Raw genomic sequence first — 20,055 nt, 5'->3', positions numbered from 1 at the left:
GGTACCTTTACTCTGCAACACGGAGGACTTCCCCGGTCCAGACGAGTCCCTCGGGTCCTTCACCTTCCTGGATCACAGAGGCACAACACACACAGGTTCATTTCAAAGGAGGTTAAATCGAAACCAACTGTTATTTGTCTGGGAAGACGTTTCACCTTCATCCAAGAGGCTTCATCAGTTCATGTAGCATCCGACCAGGCTGGGACTGGTCCAACTAACTGGGAGTCCCAGCCTGGACAGATGCTACAGACTAGAGCTCCATCTGAGACTGTGGCCCACACCAACACATGCTGGTGCAGATTCATGGGCGTCGCACCCGTGGGGGATGGGGGTGTTTCGACACCCCCACTTTTATAGCAAAATAATTTCATCCCCCCCACATTTTCCAATGGTAAACCCGTGTGCCCACCCCTCGCTGTGCACCAGCATACAAAAATGGAGCGCACCTCAGCCTCAGCCTCCTTACGCTGCATGAAAAGGCAGTGGTCGAATTGAACGGGCATTCACCCAATCACAGACCGCTGTCCGCGACGCGGCCGCCGGGCCGGGAAATTTGAAGTCACAGAGACGGACTTTGGTTACGTGCCAGTCGGAGCTTCTGTCACTCACCGGTGACTGAAAGTGAACAATATTGAGAAGAGACGAGAAAGAAGGAGGAGGCAGAGATGCTAAAAAGGAAGAGGCATCTTTTTCAACTCAAGTTTGTACCGGTGAGTGAATGCAGAGGAAACCGGCTCTACACCCCCTCAAATCAACACTCTGTCAGCGGAGGTAAAAAAAAAAAAAAAAAATGCTCTCATTGCTTATAGGGCAGTGATCAGCTCCGGTGACCGCGGCGCTGACTGTTTATCCCCGTATTAATTAAAACCAGACGCGGCCCGACACACGGTGCTGAAGCACGGACCAGCGCGGTCCAACTTTATTCTCGGTCCGGACTCCGAACCCGCGCGTGTGATTGAGTTGGTTGGACAGACACATGTCAATCGCTCTGGTCGGACCTCACCGCTGAGAACATGTGTGTGAGCGCGCCTGTTTGTTTGTGTGCTCTCTGTGAGAGAGAGAGAATCAACACATTACCCCCCCCACACACACACACTCTCTTTGAGAGCAGACAGGAAAGACAGCAGTGTTTTTCAACCTTGGGATCAGGACCCCATGTGGGGTCGCCTGGAATTCAGATGGGGTCGCCTTAAATGTCTAGTAATTGAAAAAAAGAAATTATTGATAAAAATATTTTTTAAACTAATTATCATATATATATATATATATATATATATATATATATATATATAAATATGATTTAAAAATATGATTAAAAACACCACACACAATCCTAAACAACTGTAAGAGAGAGAGAGATTTTTTGAAGTAGCCTAATGATAGTTCATTTGTTTATATTCTGTCTGTTCAGCAGGTGGTGGTGGGATTCATAATGGATTAGAATTAGAAGTGTATCTCAAAAAAAAAATTTTTTTACACCTATTTTGAATTTTACTCGAACACAAATACAAATAGAAATACCCCCCCCCTCAACAAATACAAATTCCGGATGCTTTGCACACCCCTAATTGCTAGTATTAGTGCATACTACTAAAATATTGATTGAGAATCGCATATAAGACCCAAATGACACGTTAAATAATAGGCCTACTGATAGCAATATACAGCACTTAAATGCAATTTTTACTTGCTTGGCTGGTAAATTATCTGCCTGGGGCCTCATTTATCAAAGAGCGTGTAAAAGTCCTCTTAAATTTTCAGTACGACGGAAAGGCAAAATGTGCGTACGACCAAAAAATATACACTCTTTTCAGATCTATCAAACTCCGAGTACACACGGCTGCACGGTATTTCCCTTGATAAATCACACCGGACCTGAGAAAAGCGTGGATGAGAACACGCCTCATACCCAGCCCCCTAAACGGCCCCATACAACCATATGTGGTCAATGCAAATCAGTTACGTGCATATTAAGTAGCCATGTGCACTCTCTGGAAACGTGTGGAATGACGTCAGTGGAAGACGGTGAAGACAATAGATAGACGGACGGAGAGCGGAGAAAGAAGCGGAATTTCTCTGAAAGCGAGATACACGGTAACACGTCAATATTAGTCAGAAACATCATCTTGCATTGAAAGGCTACAATAAAAACAAAAAACTCCCAAATCTAAATGAAACAGAACAGAAAGAAGACGAATCATATTTATTCTGCCCCTTATTTTAGATTATGTCATAATAATTTAAAGCAGAGTTTCCACTGCCAGTCATCATCACCACCACTTGCTACTTCAAACAGTGTCCGCGCTCCTCTCTCCCTCGCATACTGCAATTCTCTGACTCTGCAGCGGCGTCGCCAATTCCTCCTGTTCTTCAAAAAGCGTGTAAATGCCGGTACGCCATGGTCGGACTGGTCGTAAATTTCGGCACTTTCTCCCGAGGTTTTGGTTTGATAGATCCCAAATTAGGCGGAGAAAAGTGCGTACGCACAAAACGGGGGAAAGAGCGTGTAAAAGAGCGTGTATCCACAATGATAAATGAGGCCCCAGGCTGGTAAAAAATTTACTTACCAGCCTGAAAAAGTTAGTTTTGGACCCTGATTGGAAGCTTACTCTTTTGGCGATCTAAGGTGGGCTCAGGTCAATTATATCTTTTCGAGAGAGTTTTCAATCCAGCCATGAAGTGCAGAGTTTTTTTCAGGAACGTCGTAGCATAGGTAAATCCACCGTGATAACTACGTGATAGTGATTAAAAATTGCATTTTGTGATTAAAATTGAAATTCAATTTCCGTTCTTTGGAACACCCCCACATTTAAAATCACTGCTCCACCCCTGTGCAGATTGGACTTTCATTAACGGTTCTAAAAAGGGTCAAGACTCTCATAGTACCTGTCTGACAGTTAGGAAGACCTGTGAGAAGGTGCAAGTCAAAAACAAAAGGGCAAGAATGAGGAGGGTCATGATGAAGAACATCATCATCAACCAGGAACTGGAAAAGCAAAGACCAAAACCGAAACAAAGACCACACATTTTTTGTTGAACCACTAAAGAAAAGTTTGTGGAGGATTCTGATTGGACCTGGATCCAGATCTGCTGCTCAGCCTTTCAGTCTGAAGGACCGGTCCTAAAGGCGGTCATTCCAGTTGCTTGGATACTTCATACCGGTCTAGAGACCACCGCTCAGGACTACAGCACAGATCTACATTACTTTCAGGATCATCAACAGTCCAGTCCAGGTTCGAGAAAGACAGACAGAGACAGAGGAGTAGAGGAGGTCTGAGACAGAGGAGTAGAGAAGTAGAGGAGGTCTGGTCTTACACCGGTCTGTCCGAGTTGGCAGCTTTGGATGTTGTGGGCTGACTGCTGAGGGATCGGCTCCGGGACAGTTTGGCCTTCCTCATCTCCTTACCTGGAAGGAGAAGAAACATCATCATCATATTCCTGACAGACTAGACCAGACAAGACCAGTCCAGACCAGACCAGTCCAGACTAGACCAAACCAGACCAGACCAGACCAGACCAGACCAGTCCAGTCCAGTCCAGACCAGACCAGACCAGACCAGACCAGACCAGACCAGACCAGTCCAGACCAGACCAGACCATATGAACCAGCCACCAGGTCTCAGACCAGTAGAGTCCATCCTACAGCACTTACATCATCATTCAGGATCGATGCCTTGAAGATAAATCACTATCTTTCTATTGTTGTCTCACCTGAGGACAAGGCGGCTCCAGATGAAGACACGGACATGGACTTGGTTGCAGAGAGACTGGTCTTACTTTCCCTCCCTGTCAAAGAGAGATGGTTCACAGACCAGACAGTCAGATCTTCGTCTCTGACCGTTACTCAAACATCAAAGGACAGTGGTGCTCACGTTTTCTCTCTGAAGTTTTGTCAGAGTTGAGTTTCCCTTCGCTCTGCTGGCGCTCCAGCTGTTCCTGACCACAAAGGAGATTTTGTTCAAACAAAGTAAAGAGTTGAGAGACTGAAGACGAGCTGTCGGCTTCAGAAACTCACCATCTCCAGCAGCAGAGTCTCCTCCTTCTCCTTCTTCTGGTCCAGTAAATCCCTCTCCTGTCTCTTGTGAAACTGAAAACAGAGACCAGAACAGATGAAGCAACATTCAGACTTCATTTATCCAACACTCCAGGTTAAAAACCGGCTCCTTACCGGTTCTGTCAGGTCCAGTTTGTCCAGTTCCAACACTGTCTGAAAACACAAGGACACAATAAATCAGATTCACCATCAGGACTAATGAACATAATCTTGTCTCTGTAGACTGGACGGGTCTCAGTAAACCAGACGGGTCTCAGTGAACCAGGTCTCGTGGGCGTGCTACCCCTCTCGGGGCGTGCTACCTTGCGGTCTCGGTAAACCAGGTCTCGGGGCGTGCTACCTTGCGGTCTCGGTAAACCGGTCTCAGTGTGCTACCTTGCGGTCTCGGTAAACCGGTCTCAGTGTGCTACCTTGCGGTCTCGGTAAACCGGTCTCAGTGTGCTACCTTGCGGTCTCAGTAAACCGGTCTCAGTGTGCTACCTTGCGGTCTCGGTAAACCGGTCTCAGTGTGCTACCTTGCGGTCTCAGTAAACCGGTCTCAGTGTGCTACCTTGCGGTCTCAGTAAACCAGGTCTCGGGGGCGTGCTACCTTGCGGTCTCGGTAAACCAGGTCTCGGGGCGTGCTACCTTGCGGTCTCTGTAAACCAGGTCTCGGGGGCGTGCTACCTTGCGGTCTCGGTAAACCAGGTCTCGGGGGCGTGCTACCTTGCGGTCTCGGTAAACCGGGTCTCAGTGTGCTACCTTGCGGTCTCGGTAAACCAGGTCTCGGGGCGTGCTACCTTGCGGTCTCTGTAAACCAGGTCTCGGGGGCGTGCTACCTTGCGGTCTCGGTAAACCAGGTCTCGGGGGCGTGCTACCTTGCGGTCTCGGTAAACCAGGTCTCAGTGTGCTACCTTGCGGTCTCGGTAAACCGGTCTCAGTGTGCTACCTTGCGGTCTCAGTAAACCAGGTCTCGGGGCGTGCTACCTTGCGGTCTCGGTAAACCAGGTCTCGGGGCGTGCTACCTTGCGGTCTCAGTAAACCAGGTCTCAGTGTGCTACCTTGCGGTCTCGGTAAACCAGGTCTCGGGGCGTGCTACCTTGCGGTCTCAGTAAACCAGGTCTCGGGGCGTGCTACCTTGCGGTCTCAGTAAACCAGGTCTCGGGGCGTGCTACCTTGCGGTCTCGGTAAACCAGGTCTCAGTGTGCTACCTTGCGGTCTCGGTAAACCAGGTCTCGGGGTGTGCTACCTTGCGGTCTCGGTAAACCAGGTTTCGGGGCGTGCTACCTTGCGGTCTCAGTAAACCAGGTCTCGGGGCGTGCTACCTTGCGGTCTCGGTAAACCAGGTCTCGGGGCGTGCTACCTTGCGGTCTCGGTAAACCAGGTTTCGGGGCGTGCTACCTTGCGGTCTCAGTAAACCAGGTCTCGGGGCGTGCTACCTTGCGGTCTCGGTAAACCAGGTCTCGGGGCGTGCTACCTTGCGGTCTCGGTAAACCAGGTTTCGGGGCGTGCTACCTTGCGGTCTCAGTAAACCGGTCTCAGTGTGCTACCTTGCGGTCTCGGTAAACCAGGTCTCGGGGCGTGCTACCTTGCGGTCTCGGTAAACCGGTCTCAGTGTGCTACCTTGCGGTCTCGGTAAACCAGGTCTCAGTGTGCTACCTTGCGGTCTCGGTAAACCGGTCTCAGTGTGCTACCTTGCGGTCTCGGTAAACCGGTCTCTGTGTGCTACCTTGCGGTCTCGGTAAACCGGTCTCAGTGTGCTACCTTGCGGTCTCGGTAAACCGGTCTCAGTGTGCTACCTTGCGGTCTCGGTAAACCGGTCTCAGTGTGCTACCTTGCGGTCTCGGTAAACCGGTCTCAGTGTGCTACCTTGCGGTCTCGGTAAACCGGTCTCAGTGTGCTACCTTGCGGATGGTGGCCACCACGTCCTTGTCTTTCTCTCTGCACAGAAGCTTCTGGACACAGAAGTCCAACTGCTGCAGCAGCTGTTTGTCGGCCGGCAGACGGAGCGAGGAGCGTAACCGGGGCAACAGCTGGCACAGCTTGTACCTGACAGAGGGACAGACAGACAGGTGAACAGACAGACAGGTGGACAGGTGAACAGACAGACAGGTGAACAGACAGACAGGTGGACAGACAGACAGGTGGACAGGTGAACAGACAGACAGGTGAACAGACAGACAGAAAGACAGACAGACAGACAGACAGGACAGGTGAACAGACAGACAGGTGAACAGACAGACAGAAAGACAGACAGACAGACAGACAGACAGACAGACAGACAGGTGGACAGGTGAACAGACAGACAGGTGGACAGACAGACAGGTGGACAGGTGGACAGACAGACAGGTGGACAGGTGAACAGACAGACAGGTGGACAGACAGACAGGTGAACAGACAGACAGGTGGACAGACAGACAGGTGAACAGACAGACAGGTGGACAGGTGAACAGACAGACAGGTGAACAGACAGACAGACAGACAGACAGACAGGTGGACAGGTGAACAGACAGACAGGTGGACAGACAGACAGGTGAACAGACAGACAGGTGGACAGACAGACAGGTGGACAGGTGAACAGACAGACAGGTGAACAGACAGACAGGTGGACAGGTGAACAGACAGACAGGTGGACAGGTGAACAGACAGACAGGTGAACAGACAGACAGAAAGACAGACAGACAGGACAGGTGGACAGGTGAACAGACAGACAGGTGAACAGACAGACAGAAAGACAGACAGACAGACAGACAGGTGGACAGGTGAACAGACAGACAGGTGGACAGACAGACAGGTGGACAGGTGGACAGACAGACAGGTGGACAGACAGACAGGTGGACAGGTGAACAGACAGACAGGTGAACAGACAGACAGAAAGACAGACAGACAGGACAGGTGGACAGGTGAACAGACAGACAGGTGAACAGACAGACAGAAAGACAGACAGACAGACAGACAGACAGGTGGACAGGTGAACAGACAGACAGACAGACAGACAGACAGGTGGACAGGTGAACAGACAGACAGACAGACAGACAGACAGGTGAACAGACAGACAGGTGAACAGACAGACAGGTGGACAGACAGACAGGTGAACAGACAGACAGGTGGACAGACAGACAGGTGGACAGGTGAACAGACAGACAGGTCCCTACAGACTTACCGGACGTTGGCGACGGGGTCGTGGACCAGCTCGAGCGCTGGAACCAGGAAGTGCTTGTTGAAGTATTTCCTGGAGAAGATCTCAGACGCCGTTTCACAGACGTCCAGAAACCTGAGGCGGTTCCAGTAGCTCCGGCCCTGAGCCAGACCTGAGACACAGACAGGTAGACAGACAGACAGACAGACAGACAGACAGACAGACAGACAGACAGACAGACAGACAGACAGACCATCATGAACGAGTCCTCCAGTCCTCAACCGGACGTCTGCTACCTGACACCCCGTCCTGACCTACAACGATGCGACAGCGACGCGAGCGAGGAAAAGTGATTAGAATGCGTAGCTACTTTTCAATCAGCCTGTCCTGACGCTGCGAGCAATGTCGCTCCATCCAGCGATGTCGCTCAACCCTGAAATTATCGCTCGCGTTGTCTCTATCTGGACGACATTTGGCGGCGGTGTCCCGCCCCTAAACACTTCTGATTGGCTGATAAGTCCACGCTGCTTCCTGTTGACAAGCGAGTTATCAGAGAGAGGAGGATATGAGAGGAAAAAACACTCATAGAAAACGGCAACCAGGAAATACCAGGAATCTCAGAATAGCGCCGCAAGTTTGTTTATGTCCCTCAATAATTTGATTGGTTTGGATTCTGAACCAATAGAATATACTCGCGACAAAATCATCACGCTGCATATCAGGACACCTTCGCGCGAGTTTTCGTTGCTGCTTCGCTTGCTGCTCGCTGCTTGCTGCATGTCAGGACGAGGTGTGAGGCGCCGGTGCCACGGAGCTCTGACCTTGGATCAGTCGCTCCATCATCTCCTGACGCTGCTCCTGTTTGCGGTTGTAGCGGAGGAAGATGCAGAAGGTCCGAGCCGCCTCCTTCTGCACGGGCAACACCTTCTGTAACCATAGCAACCAGAGCAGATTTACCATTTGACCGTCCGTTCACCTGTGTGATGGTGTCTGTCCTGTGGCTGCAGCAGCACTGACGTTGGTGGTGAGGATGATGAAGATGCGCGGGGAGAAGCTCTTGTGCAGCAGCTCTCCCGGCAGCAGTCGGGCCAAGCAGCTGTAGCGCTGCAGCAGCTTCTCGTGCAGCCGCCAGCGCAGAGAACATCCCACCGTCTGCTCCGCCAGCAGCAGCGCCGACAGCAGCTCTGCAAACTGACCCAGAGCAGAGGAGACGGTGGAAGAACAAATTCAAAAGTACTTTATTATTCAGTTAGGAACTTCGTTGCGGAAGGACATCAAAAGTGCAGGTGCAAAACAACAATCCACGCATCCCCACATAGCACAGCCATACCCAACACAATAATAATACACATTCCTACAACCACAATGACCAGGACAAAAGAATGCATTCCAGCAAAGCAAAACTAGCAAAGATTTTCCCTGGCAGTAGTGAAGCTTGCAGTAGATGTGCCTTTGTCCCAGCTGACTTAGCGCATACCTTCTGGTCATGCTCGAAGCTAACAGGGCTCTGGAAGAGCTTTTTCAAGATCATGTCAGAGGTTCTAGGTGTAGCTACCACTGTCCGCTCATTGCTATTTTTGGTGTTTCATCAAATGATTCAGAATTCAGTAAGCAGACTTTAAATGTTTTAGCGTTTGCCTCTCTGATTGTCTGCAGGTGTATCCTTCTACACTGGAAGTTGCCTAAACCCCCAGCAGAACAATCTTGGCAGACTGACCTAATGTCATTCCTTAAATTAGAAAAAATAACATTTTCACTCCGAGGGTCAACTGGGAAGTTCTATACGACATGGCAGCCTCTTATCTCATATCTGGATAATGTAGCTACAACATCTACGGTGTAGGAGTGAAGAACACATTCTGTTTTTCTGTCCAGCTGCTCTTAGATCAATATGACTGTACACATGTAAGGTGGTTGATGAGATACTCTGTTTGAAAAGTTAGTTAGTTAGTTAGTTTATTTGTAAAAGAGCAGGAGAAGCAGACTGCACTGAGATCAGTTTGATGTTGTCTCACCTTGTTGTCCAGCACCGTGTTGTCTCCTCTGGACAGAACGGCCTCTAGAGTTTCCTCCAGGTGGTTCATCAGAGCGTCCAGCACCTGGACCAGAACAGAGAGGATTCAGGTCCAGTTCAGTCTCACTCTGACTCATTAAAACAAAGATTTAACAAACAAGGTTCTCATCTGGGGCGGTGCGTGGCGCAGTGGTTAAGGCGGCCACCCCATGTAGAGGCTACAGTCCCGTTCGAATCCCGCGTCGGGCAGACCTTTCCTGCATGTCATTCCGCTCTCTCTGCCTCCCCCTTTCCTGTCTATCTATACTGTGTGCTATCAAATAAAGGCAAAAACGCCAAAAAAATATAGGCTACTTTAAAAAAAAAAAAAACCCGGTTCAGGTCTGAGGGACTCTCACCTCCAGAGCTTCGTCCTGCAGCAGCACCAGCAGCTCCTTGTGGACCAGCTGGACGTTCGACCCCAGCAGCTTCACCACCTGACAAAGTGTTAGAACAGAGAGAGATTATATTTATCACTAGATCTTAGAATGTGTCCGTCTTCCACTGCTCATCATTATTGCACCCAGCACTTTCTTTCTGTCTCTCTCTTCTCTTGGACATGTTTGCCTTTGTTACTGTTTTAATGTATATTATGTGTGTATGGATGTTTTACATGTACATGGCAGCTGCTACAACTTCCTTGCCCAAGACAAATTTCCCCTTGTGGGACAAATAAAGTCTATTTGATTTGATTTGATTTGATCTATTGGTGTTTTTAAAATGTCTCTTCAAGGAGAAGCAGAAGATGTCCACTCCTTCATTCTGCTGCTTTAGCTCCACACTGAGGACAAACTGCTGCTCCCACTTTAGGACAAATGAAACATCACATTCTTTGTCCCTGTTGATTCTGGTCTGACCTGGTGGAAACTGGCTGCAGCGCTTCGCCGAACGCTGACTTCTGGGTCACAACAGAGACTGGAGAAAGACGGGTAGAGCTCTGACAGGAAGTGGGTGGAGTCAGCAAACACCACCATGGCCTGCAGACACAAAGGGAAGAAGGACATCAATCAACTGAAAGACTGAAGGTTGAACTCAGCTCTGATGTTCTGCTGAGGGTGGGGGGTTAGGGGTTTACTGGGAGGTTGTAGCAGCAGTTGCAGCGGATCAGCTTGGACTCGTTGTTGATTTCCATCTGGTTGTCTTCAGCCTGCAGTCCGGTGGCGCACAGCAGCTTGAACCTCTGCAGCAACCGGCCCCGCTGCTCGTCTGACAGAGACCCTGAAACACAAAGAGTCCTCAGAAACACAGAGACTCCTCAGAAACACAAAGACTCCTCAGAAACACAAAGACTCCTCAGAAACACAGAGACTCCTCAGAAACACAAAGACTCCTCAGAAACACAAAGACTCCTCAGAAACACAAAGACTCAGCAGGACCGAAGCTCTCACACCACACCAGACCAGACCAGACATGTTGGTTTGTAGAGCCCATATTTACACAGCAAGAAAAACAACATCCACTGACCTCTGACCCCCACATCCACTGAGGAAAAACACTCAACAAAACCGTTAACAGGGAAAAACAGGAGGGAAAGCTGAGGGTGACAGCGCTGCCACAGGAAGTCAAGAGTTGACAACATGGGGATGGGATGAAGACAAGAGGAGCAGCTTCTAGTTTAGAGCACACCACAACTTCAGGTCCTGCTCACCCAAAACCAGTCAGAAAGTCATAATGAGCCTCGTAAACCAGCCGCTCCCGGAAATGCATTTCATTTCATTTCTTTTCTTTTCTTTTCATTTCATTTCTCAGAGAGTCTGGCCTCATCCCCCCTGTCAGCGTTTGGGGTGGGTGGGAGTAGTAGCGTTGACAGACAACCCCATTCAGCCAATCAGCAAGTTGGTGTAGTGACGGGGCTTTGCACCAGTCGGTCCCTGATTGGCCAACGTGCTGTGTGAATCACAGCGGCGACGCTGATTGGCTCTAAGGCCTTCTGAGGGTTTCAGGCCAAACGCTTAGAATGGGGATGAGGCCAGACTCTCCCTCAGAAATGAGATGAAATGCATTTAGAGCGGCTGGTTTACTTACTACAGAATGAGTCCAACATCTACCAACAAAGTGTTGGAGCGGATGTTTGAACACAGACCTCGGCCTTCAGCCCGGCTCAGTTAGCTGCCTCGTTACCTCTGACTGCTTTCCCTCCACAGAGGTTCAGGACGATTCACACCTGGAGACCAGTTCACCAAGACTGTGGTCAGACCCACCAGACTTTACATCTCACATCTCACATCACCTCTGGCCTCGTTTGTACTTGAACAGTTTGAACCTTAGACAACAGTCTCACCTGTCAGTCCACTGCAGCTTCATAACCTGAGTCTCACCTGTCAGTCCACTGCACAGCTTCATAACCTGAGTCTCACCTCACCTGTTAGTCCGCTGCACAGCTTCATAACCTGAGTCTCACCTGTCAGTCCACTGCACAGCTTCATAACCTGAGTCTCACCTGTCAGTCCGCTGCACAGCTTCATAACCTGAGTCTCACCTGTCAGTCCACTGTACAGCTTCATGTCCTGAGTCTCACCTGTCAGTCCACTGTACAGCTTCATAACCTGAGTCTCACCTGTCAGTCCACTGCACAGCTTCATGTCCTGAGTCTCACCTGTCAGTCCACTGCACAGCTTCATAACCTGAGTCTCACCTGTCAGTCCACTGCACAGCTTCATGTCCTGAGTCTCACCTGTCAGTCCACTGCACAGCTTCATAACCTGAGTCTCACCTGTCAGTCCACTGCACAGCTTCATAACCTGAGTCTCACCTGTCAGTCCGCTGCACAGCTTCCCAAACTGGAAGGACAAAGACGCCACGACGGCTTCGTCCGACGGAGACGAGGCCTCACACAGCGACATCACCAGAGGAACCACCACGTGCAGTCGGTCGTCTGGAAGAGGAAGATCCTTCAACATCTTAAACATCTTAAACATCGTGTTTGTGGAGAGAAACTGAAGATTTCACCAGGTCATAACACCCGGCTCGGCCTCGTCAGACTCGTGGATGATGGAGTGTGATTTCAACTGGGTTCTTCCTGACTGTGCAGCTTTTGACTGTGCTTGACGATAGGCTACATGTCCGTTGTGGTTGTTTTGGTCCTATTTGATACTCTGGCGTGTCTGCTAGACACTTTATTTACCCTCTGGAGTTTGTTTTCTCATATTTCTCCACAGTTTTTATATCGTTTACAGCAGATACCTATTTCGACTAATTGCTATTTTTCTATAGATCTATCTATAGATTGGGTCTCGTATTTCACGTAGCCTACATAGACATCTCTGTCATTTCTTCTCTGTATTATGTATTATGTGTTCTGGTTGTGTTTTTGCATTATGTGGGTCCATTAGAGTTCTAATGTAATATACATTTTTGTATTATTGTTGTTGCATTCATTGTGACACATTGATGGGGTTAATTATCCTATTTATACTGTTGTTGTCTTGGCTCGACGCCGCCCTCGAGTCCCACACACCTGTATCTGTTTATTTATTTATTTATGTTTTGTGTCACCATAGTTACCCTGAGGAAGACCTGTGTGAGGTCCAAACGTCGGTCCTTTCTAATAAATCATATTTTTCTACATCGAGGCTATGAGTGGAGCGACTGCTTTTTTCTTCTTTCACCGATTCAACGTGGTAACCATGGCAGCGTCAGGGGGGCGGGGCTTCTCTGACTCACCGCTGTCGATCATCTCCATCAGGTTGATGATGGTGTCGAAGGCGGCGAGGCGAACGCCGCTGTCCTCGTCTCCGGCCAGCTCCACCAGCTCAGGAAGCAGCTCCGTCCTCATGTCCTCCGCCCTGAGGGACACACACACACACACACACACAGACACAGACACACAGACACACACACACACACACACACACACACACACAGACACACACACAGACACACACACAGACACACAGGGACACACACAGACACACACAGACACAGACACACACACACACACACACACACACACACACACACACAGGGACACACACACAGACACACACAGACACACATAGACACACACAGACACACACAGACACACACAGACACACACACAGGGACACACAGACACACACAGACACACACAGACACACACACAGACACACACAGACACACACAGACACACACAGACACACACAGACACACACACAGGGACACACACACAGACACACACAGACACACACAGACACACACACACACACACACACACACAGACACAGACACACACAGACACAGGGACACACAGACACACACACAGACACACACAGACACACACAGGGACACACAGACACACACACACCACACACACACACACACAGACACACACAGACACACAGGGACACACAGACACACACAGACACACACAGAGACACAAGGTGCGTTTCCATCAGCTGTTTAGATCATCTAGATGTTTCGCATCAGAACATGATGATGGAAACGCTGTGATTCTAATTGATTCACACAAACTGAAACACGCTGCTATGACCAGGTGTTGGTTGATTCTATGGGATGGAAACAGCTGTATGCGAATCAAGTGACGTAGCCACTTTCACCCCATCTGCTCCCGTGTTTGCAGTTCACTCACAAGACAACATCAGGGTTTCCGCTGTCACACAACAATTAATTAATTAATTGTGGCGCATCGCCACGGCAACATTAAAAAAAAAGTCTGTAGATGGAAACAGACATGATTCGAATTTCTTTTAATGCGCATTTCCCAGTAATTCAAATCACTTTGGATGGAAACATGGCTACAGAGACACGCTGAGTCACCGCAGCCGGTCAGTGGTTGGTCAGTGGTTGGTCGGTGGTTGGTCAGTTGTTGGTCGGTTGGTGAGGTTTACCCTGTCGCCCTGGCAACGCTCTCCAGCTGATGGCACATACAGGCTCGGACCTCGAACTCAACATCCTGACACAGAGACCGAGCCAACGGCAGCAGCTCCTTCTTCACCCTGACACACAGAAACACATCCGTTAGAGTCACACACACACACACACACACACACACACACACACCTACACACACACACACACACACACACACACACACACACACACACACACACACACACACACACACACACACACACACACACACACACACACACACACACACACACACACACACACACACACACACACACTCATCTCATCAATGAGCTCACATGTGAGAATCAAACTTGTGGGCGACTTTCCCCAGAATGCGGCAGCTGGACAAACGTCCCTGAAGAGAGTGAGACAGCTGAGACTGGTAGAGGAGAGGACTCAGCACCTAGAGACAGAGAGACAGACAGACAGAGAGACAGACAGGCTGCATGAGGCCGGACAGAGAGACAGAGACAGATAGAGAGACAGACAGACAGAGAGACAGACAGGCTGCATGAGGCCGGGACAGAGAGACAGACAGGCTGCATGAGGCCGGGACAGAGAGACAGACAGAGAGACAGACAGGCTGCATGAGGCCGGACAGAGAGACAGACAGAGAGACAGACAGACAGACAGAGAGACAGACAGGCTGCATGAGGCCGGACAGAGAGACAGACAGAGAGACAGACAGACAGACAGAGAGACAGACAGGCTGCATGAGGACAGAGAGACAGACAGGCTGCATGAGGCCGGACAGAGAGACAGACAGGCTGCATGAGGCCGGACAGAGAGACAGACAGAGAGACAGAGACAGATAGAGAGACAGACAGACAGACAGACAGACAGACAGACAGACAGAGAGACAGACAGGCTGCATGAGGCCGGGACAGAGAGACAGACAGGTGCTGCATGAGGACAGAGAGACAGACAGAGAGACAGACAGGCTGCATGAGGACAGAGAGACAGACAGAGACAGATAGACAGACAGACAGACAGACAGACAGACAGACAGACAGACAGACAGACAGACAGACAGACAGACAGATAGAGAGACAGACAGATAGAGAGACAGACAGATAGACAGACAGACAGACAGACAGATAGAGAGACAGACAGACAGACAGACAGAGAGACAGACAGACAGACAGACAGACAGACAGACAGACAGACAGACAGACAGACAGACAGACAGACAGACAGACAGATAGAGAGACAGACAGATAGAGAGACAGACAGATAGACAGACAGACAGACAGACAGATAGAGAGACAGACAGACAGACAGACAGACAGACAGACAGACAGACAGACAGACAGACAGACAGACAGACAGACAGACAGACAGACAGACAGACAGACAGATAGAGAGACAGACAGATAGAGAGACAGACAGATAGACAGACAGACAGACAGACAGATAGAGAGACAGACAGATAGACAGACAGACAGGCAGACAGATAGAGAGACAGACAGACAGACAGACAGACAGACAGACAGACAGACAGACAGACAGACAGACAGACAGACAGACAGACAGACAGACAGACAGACAGACAGACAGACAGACAGACAGACAGACAGACAGACAGACAGACAGACAGACAGACAGGAGAGCAGAGAGACAGACAGGTGAGGACATCGTACCTCTTGCTTGATCGTCTCCTTGGGCAACGCGTTGATGGCCGACAGCAGCGTCTCCAACCAGGCGTTACTCACCACTAACAACGACAAACACAGCATCAGAAATATCAAGTTAGAGACCGAGTTCACTGAAGACGAGCTGAAGGAAAGAGGGAGAGAGCTGGTGGAGGCTATGTGCTGGACCTGGGGGAATCAAGTGGTCTGTCTGGTGGTCACTGCCTGTCGGTGGCCGCTGAAACCAGATGTTTGTGCTGAAACCAGATGTTTGTGCTGAAACCAGATGTTTGTGCTGAAACCAGATGTTTGTGCTGTCGGTGGCCGCTGAAACCAGATGTTTGTGCTGAAACCAGATGTCTGTGCTAAAATCAGATGTTTGTGCTGTCGGTGGCCGCTGAAACCAGATGTTTGTGCTGAAACCAGATGTCTGTGCTAAAATCAGATGTTTGTGCTGAAACCAGATGTTTGTGCTGAAACCAGATGTTTGTGCTGAAACCAGATGTTTGTGCTGTCGGTGGCTGCTGAAACGGCCGCTGAAACAAGCCGGATTGTAGCCACAGGCTACAATCCGGCTTGTTTACGATTTTGTTTCGTTCATGAACTTGCACTGTCCCACTTTAAATAAATTGAATTGAATTGAATTGAAACCAGATGTTTGTGCTGAAACCAGATGTTTGTGCTGAAACCAGATGTTTGTGCTGCCAGTCGGCCTCAGACGTGTGTTGTCAGTGCCTGGACTCTGTGCTGGACACGGAAAGTTGCTGCTTAGCGTATAACTGGAGCAGAGTGGGTGAGTTGTTTTCGTCTCTTTTCAATAGAAACCAGGCTAAGCTAACAGATGTTTGATGCCTCGTATTATGGGATGGGACCCTGTTTGTACTGTTGATGACGTTTGGTGCTGTTCTGAGCATTATCAGGGAGAGGGGGGGCGCTGCTCATGTGGCGACCGGCAGCAGGATCCTTTGTTCCTGTGGTTGAGTGTTTTTTATGTACTGTTCGTCTCACATGGGCTAGATTTTAATTACCTTTTAAGTCCCAATTGCTGTTGAGTTGGTGTCTGGAGAGATGGAGATTTTATTTTGCCTGTTTTTGGTGATCTTGTCCATGAACTTTGTGTGGAGTTACGGGCACTCACAAACAATTCGATACACACGTGAGTTTCTTTTGAATGAAAAATGGATTCACCAGACCCTGGATCCTAAACTTTTCCCAACTCAGATCTCCAATATCAGTCCGGAGATATGGAATAATAATTCTGAGATCGCAAGGACTAACTCCCAGAAGGTGGCCAACAAAAGGAAAAGAGGGAAGAAAGGCGGAGTGCGTCAGCGGCTACGGAGGCAACTTCATAACAACCGCATCCCCCTGCCTTCTATTATTCTCGCCAACGTCCAATCACTAAGGAATAAAATTGATGAGTTACATGGGCATGTCACTCATCTGCGGGAATATCGGGATGCTTGTCTTTTGGGCTTCACTGAAACGTGGCTTTCCGCCTCGGATTCTGACGCTTCACTGGATCTTACTGGCTTCGGAGCTCCAATTCGACTGGACCGGGACAGCGAGGTAACACACAAAAAACAGGGAGGGGGTGTGTGCCTGTACATTAACCGAAGATGGTGTAACAACTTCACCGTGTGTGAGAAGTTGTGCTTGCCGGACATTGAGCTCCTGTCAGTGTCTCTGAGACCCTTTTATCTTCCGAGGGAATTCCCTCGTGTCTACGTCACTATTGTTTACATACATCCCAGGGCAAACGTGGAAGTTGCAGCCAATACCATCTCGAGAGTGATTCAGTCCCTCCAATCAAATTCTCCTGATGCTCCCAATATAATTTTGGGAGATTTTAATCGCTGTAACTTAAAGAAAACACTGAACAGTTTTTATCAGTATGTTAATTGCCCTACGCGTTATGAGAAAACGCTGGACCTCTGTTACGGCTCCATAAAGGGAGCATATAGGTCCGTGGCGGGTCCGCCCCTCGGATCTTCTGACCACAATACGGTACATCTTCATCCTGTCTATAAGACTGTGCTGAGGAGGGAGAAGGTGCGCAGCAGGCAGGTGAGGCTCTGGAACGAGGAGTCCTCTCTCGCCCTGCAGGGGTGCTTCGATTGCACCGACTGGTCGGTTTTCACAGACTCTTCGGACAATATAGATGAACTGACGGACGTGGTATGCAGCTACATCTCCTTCTGCAGAGACAATGTCATTCCAACCAAGGTTGTGAAGGTTTTTCCTAATAATAAACCTTGGACCTCGTCAGCCCTTAAAGGCCTGTTTCAGAAAAGGAAAAACGCTTTTAAGGAGGGTAATGTTACTGAGGTTAGAGAAATCAAGAAGGAGATTAGATCTGAAATTAAAAGGTCCAAACTCGTGTATAAGGACAAAATTGAAGCTGAGCTTGGCAGTAATAACTTAAAACAGGCCTGGAATGGTATGAAACTTATGACTGGGTGCACTGATAGAGGTGACAGGAACATTGCCCTGACTGGTTTTAACTCTGATAAGCAGTTGGCTGATGAGTTAAACTGTTTTTATTCAAGATTTGATAATCATGACTTCACCGATATGGTGAATACATTAAAGGACACAACAAGAGTCCCTCCTGCTTTTTCTTTGGATGTCAAAAATATCGAAAGATACCTAAAACAAACTAAAAAGAGGAAGAGTCCTGGACCTGATAACATTTGTGGCCATGTTCTCGCAACTTGTGCTGAACAGCTGAGCAGCATCTTCCATTTTATCTTTACCCTATCCCTCCAGCAACAAAGGGTCCCTAAGTTATGGAAACATTCCACTATTGTCCCCGTTGCAAAGATAAAAAAGCCTTCATCACTAAATGATTTCAGGCCTGTGGCGTTGACATCTCTAGTTATGAAGACCCTAGAGAAGCTCATTAAAAATGAAATTTTACTGCAGGTAGAGGAATTACTGGACCCCCTGCAATTTGCATATAGGGCTGGTAGAGGTGTGGAGGACGCCACTGTCACACTGTTACACTTTCTTTATCGTCACCTTGAGGAATCAAAAACTCAGGCCAGGTTGTTGTTTATAGATTTTTCTTCTGCTTTTAATACTATCCAGCCACATCTCTTGGCAGAGAAATTAATCAGTCTTTTTAATCTGGATTTTAATCTTGTTGGCTGGATATTAGACTTTTTAACAAACCGTTCCCAGTGTGTGAGGGTAAATGGCTCCCTTTCAAATCAGCTGCAGTCCTCCACTGGATCTCCTCAAGGATGCTGTCTCTCCCCTTTATTATACATATTGTACACGAATGATTGTCGCAGCAACTATGCTAACAGTCACATTATTAAATTTGCTGACGACTCCGTCATCGTGAGTCTTCTTGAAGAGGATCAGCTGTTGCATGGGTCCGTCATAAATGATTTTGTATCATGGTGTGATAAATCCTTTCTTCAAATTAATGTGTCAAAGACGAAGGACATGATTATCAGTTTTAGGAAGTCCAAACCCTGTCCTGCACTAACCAGCATTAAAGGTGCAGAGATTGAGCTGGTGGACAGTTATAAATATTTGGGAGTGGTCGTTGACAATAAATTGTGTTTTGACGCTCATGTTGCCTCCACAACAAAGAAAGTACAGCAACGGCTCTATTTTCTGAGAAAAATGTATTCTTTTAATGTCTGTTCTGAGATGATGACCCTCTTTTATAGAAGCTTCATTGAATCTGTTCTTATGTTCTGTGTGGTTGCCTGGTATGGAAACCTGACTCTGGCCAATAAAAACAGGCTCGCCAACCTTGTTAAAGTGGCCAGTAAGGTTACAGGGAGGAGTCAAATGCAGCTTACTGATATGTATAGCAGGCAAGTTCTTAGGAAGGCTCCCTTGATTCTGGAGTGTGTGGATCACCCCCTCCAGTCTGAGTTTATATTGTTGCCCTCAGGCCGTCGGTGGAAGGTGCCTGCTCTTCGCACCAAGAGATTTAAGGTTTCCTTTGTCCCCACGGCCATTCAGTTGCTAAACAGTAGATAATTAATTGTATGTATATACAGACTGTTTATGGCTGTTGTAATCTGTTGCATTTGCACTTTAGGCCCCTGCTGTTTATTTATTATTTATTTGTTTGTACAGTGTACATTATTGGCACTTTGAATCATATTTTATCTTGCAGTAGGTCCTTTTAATCTGCCCATGATGATACGTTATATGTTATATGTTATTTGGTGTTGTCTATTTGTGTATGTGTTTGAATGAGTGGATCTTCCCGGCTGCAAATCAATTTTCCCTGTTGGGACAAATAAAGACACTTTGACTTTGACTTTGACTTTTATTTGTGGCTATAAGTGGCTTTTTGATCGGTGGCTAGTGGATCCATAGA

At 48.5% G+C, this 20,055-nt stretch overlaps 1 protein-coding gene across 1 annotated transcript in view; it reads right to left on the bottom strand.

Annotated features, from left to right (window-relative positions):
* The window catches only part of ppp4r4 (protein phosphatase 4, regulatory subunit 4), a 30,388-nt gene that overhangs the window by 3,129 nt on the left and 7,204 nt on the right, over window positions 1–20,055 (bottom strand). Inside the window, exons 5-23 of the mRNA XM_085770933.1 lie at window positions 15,717–15,790; window positions 14,373–14,479; window positions 14,052–14,159; window positions 12,889–13,010; window positions 11,978–12,100; window positions 10,301–10,443; window positions 10,083–10,202; window positions 9,585–9,662; window positions 9,188–9,271; window positions 8,190–8,363; window positions 7,994–8,099; window positions 7,197–7,344; window positions 5,938–6,082; window positions 4,169–4,207; window positions 4,016–4,087; window positions 3,873–3,936; window positions 3,712–3,786; window positions 3,316–3,406; window positions 6–67 (exon numbers count right to left, since the gene is read on the bottom strand). Coding sequence (XP_085627059.1) covers window positions 6–67; window positions 3,316–3,406; window positions 3,712–3,786; window positions 3,873–3,936; window positions 4,016–4,087; window positions 4,169–4,207; window positions 5,938–6,082; window positions 7,197–7,344; window positions 7,994–8,099; window positions 8,190–8,363; window positions 9,188–9,271; window positions 9,585–9,662; window positions 10,083–10,202; window positions 10,301–10,443; window positions 11,978–12,100; window positions 12,889–13,010; window positions 14,052–14,159; window positions 14,373–14,479; window positions 15,717–15,790 — 1,935 coding nt within the window. The remainder of the gene's footprint in view (window positions 1–5; window positions 68–3,315; window positions 3,407–3,711; window positions 3,787–3,872; window positions 3,937–4,015; window positions 4,088–4,168; window positions 4,208–5,937; window positions 6,083–7,196; window positions 7,345–7,993; window positions 8,100–8,189; window positions 8,364–9,187; window positions 9,272–9,584; window positions 9,663–10,082; window positions 10,203–10,300; window positions 10,444–11,977; window positions 12,101–12,888; window positions 13,011–14,051; window positions 14,160–14,372; window positions 14,480–15,716; window positions 15,791–20,055) is intronic.

This window comes from Trachurus japonicus, chromosome 24 (genome assembly GCF_045865225.1).
Source record: "Trachurus japonicus isolate A0001 chromosome 24, Traja_1.0".
In the NCBI taxonomy this organism is placed as follows: domain Eukaryota; kingdom Metazoa; phylum Chordata; class Actinopteri; order Carangiformes; family Carangidae; genus Trachurus; species Trachurus japonicus.
Note: the sequence above shows the minus strand (reverse complement) of the source record. Positions and strands in the feature narration are given on the sequence as shown.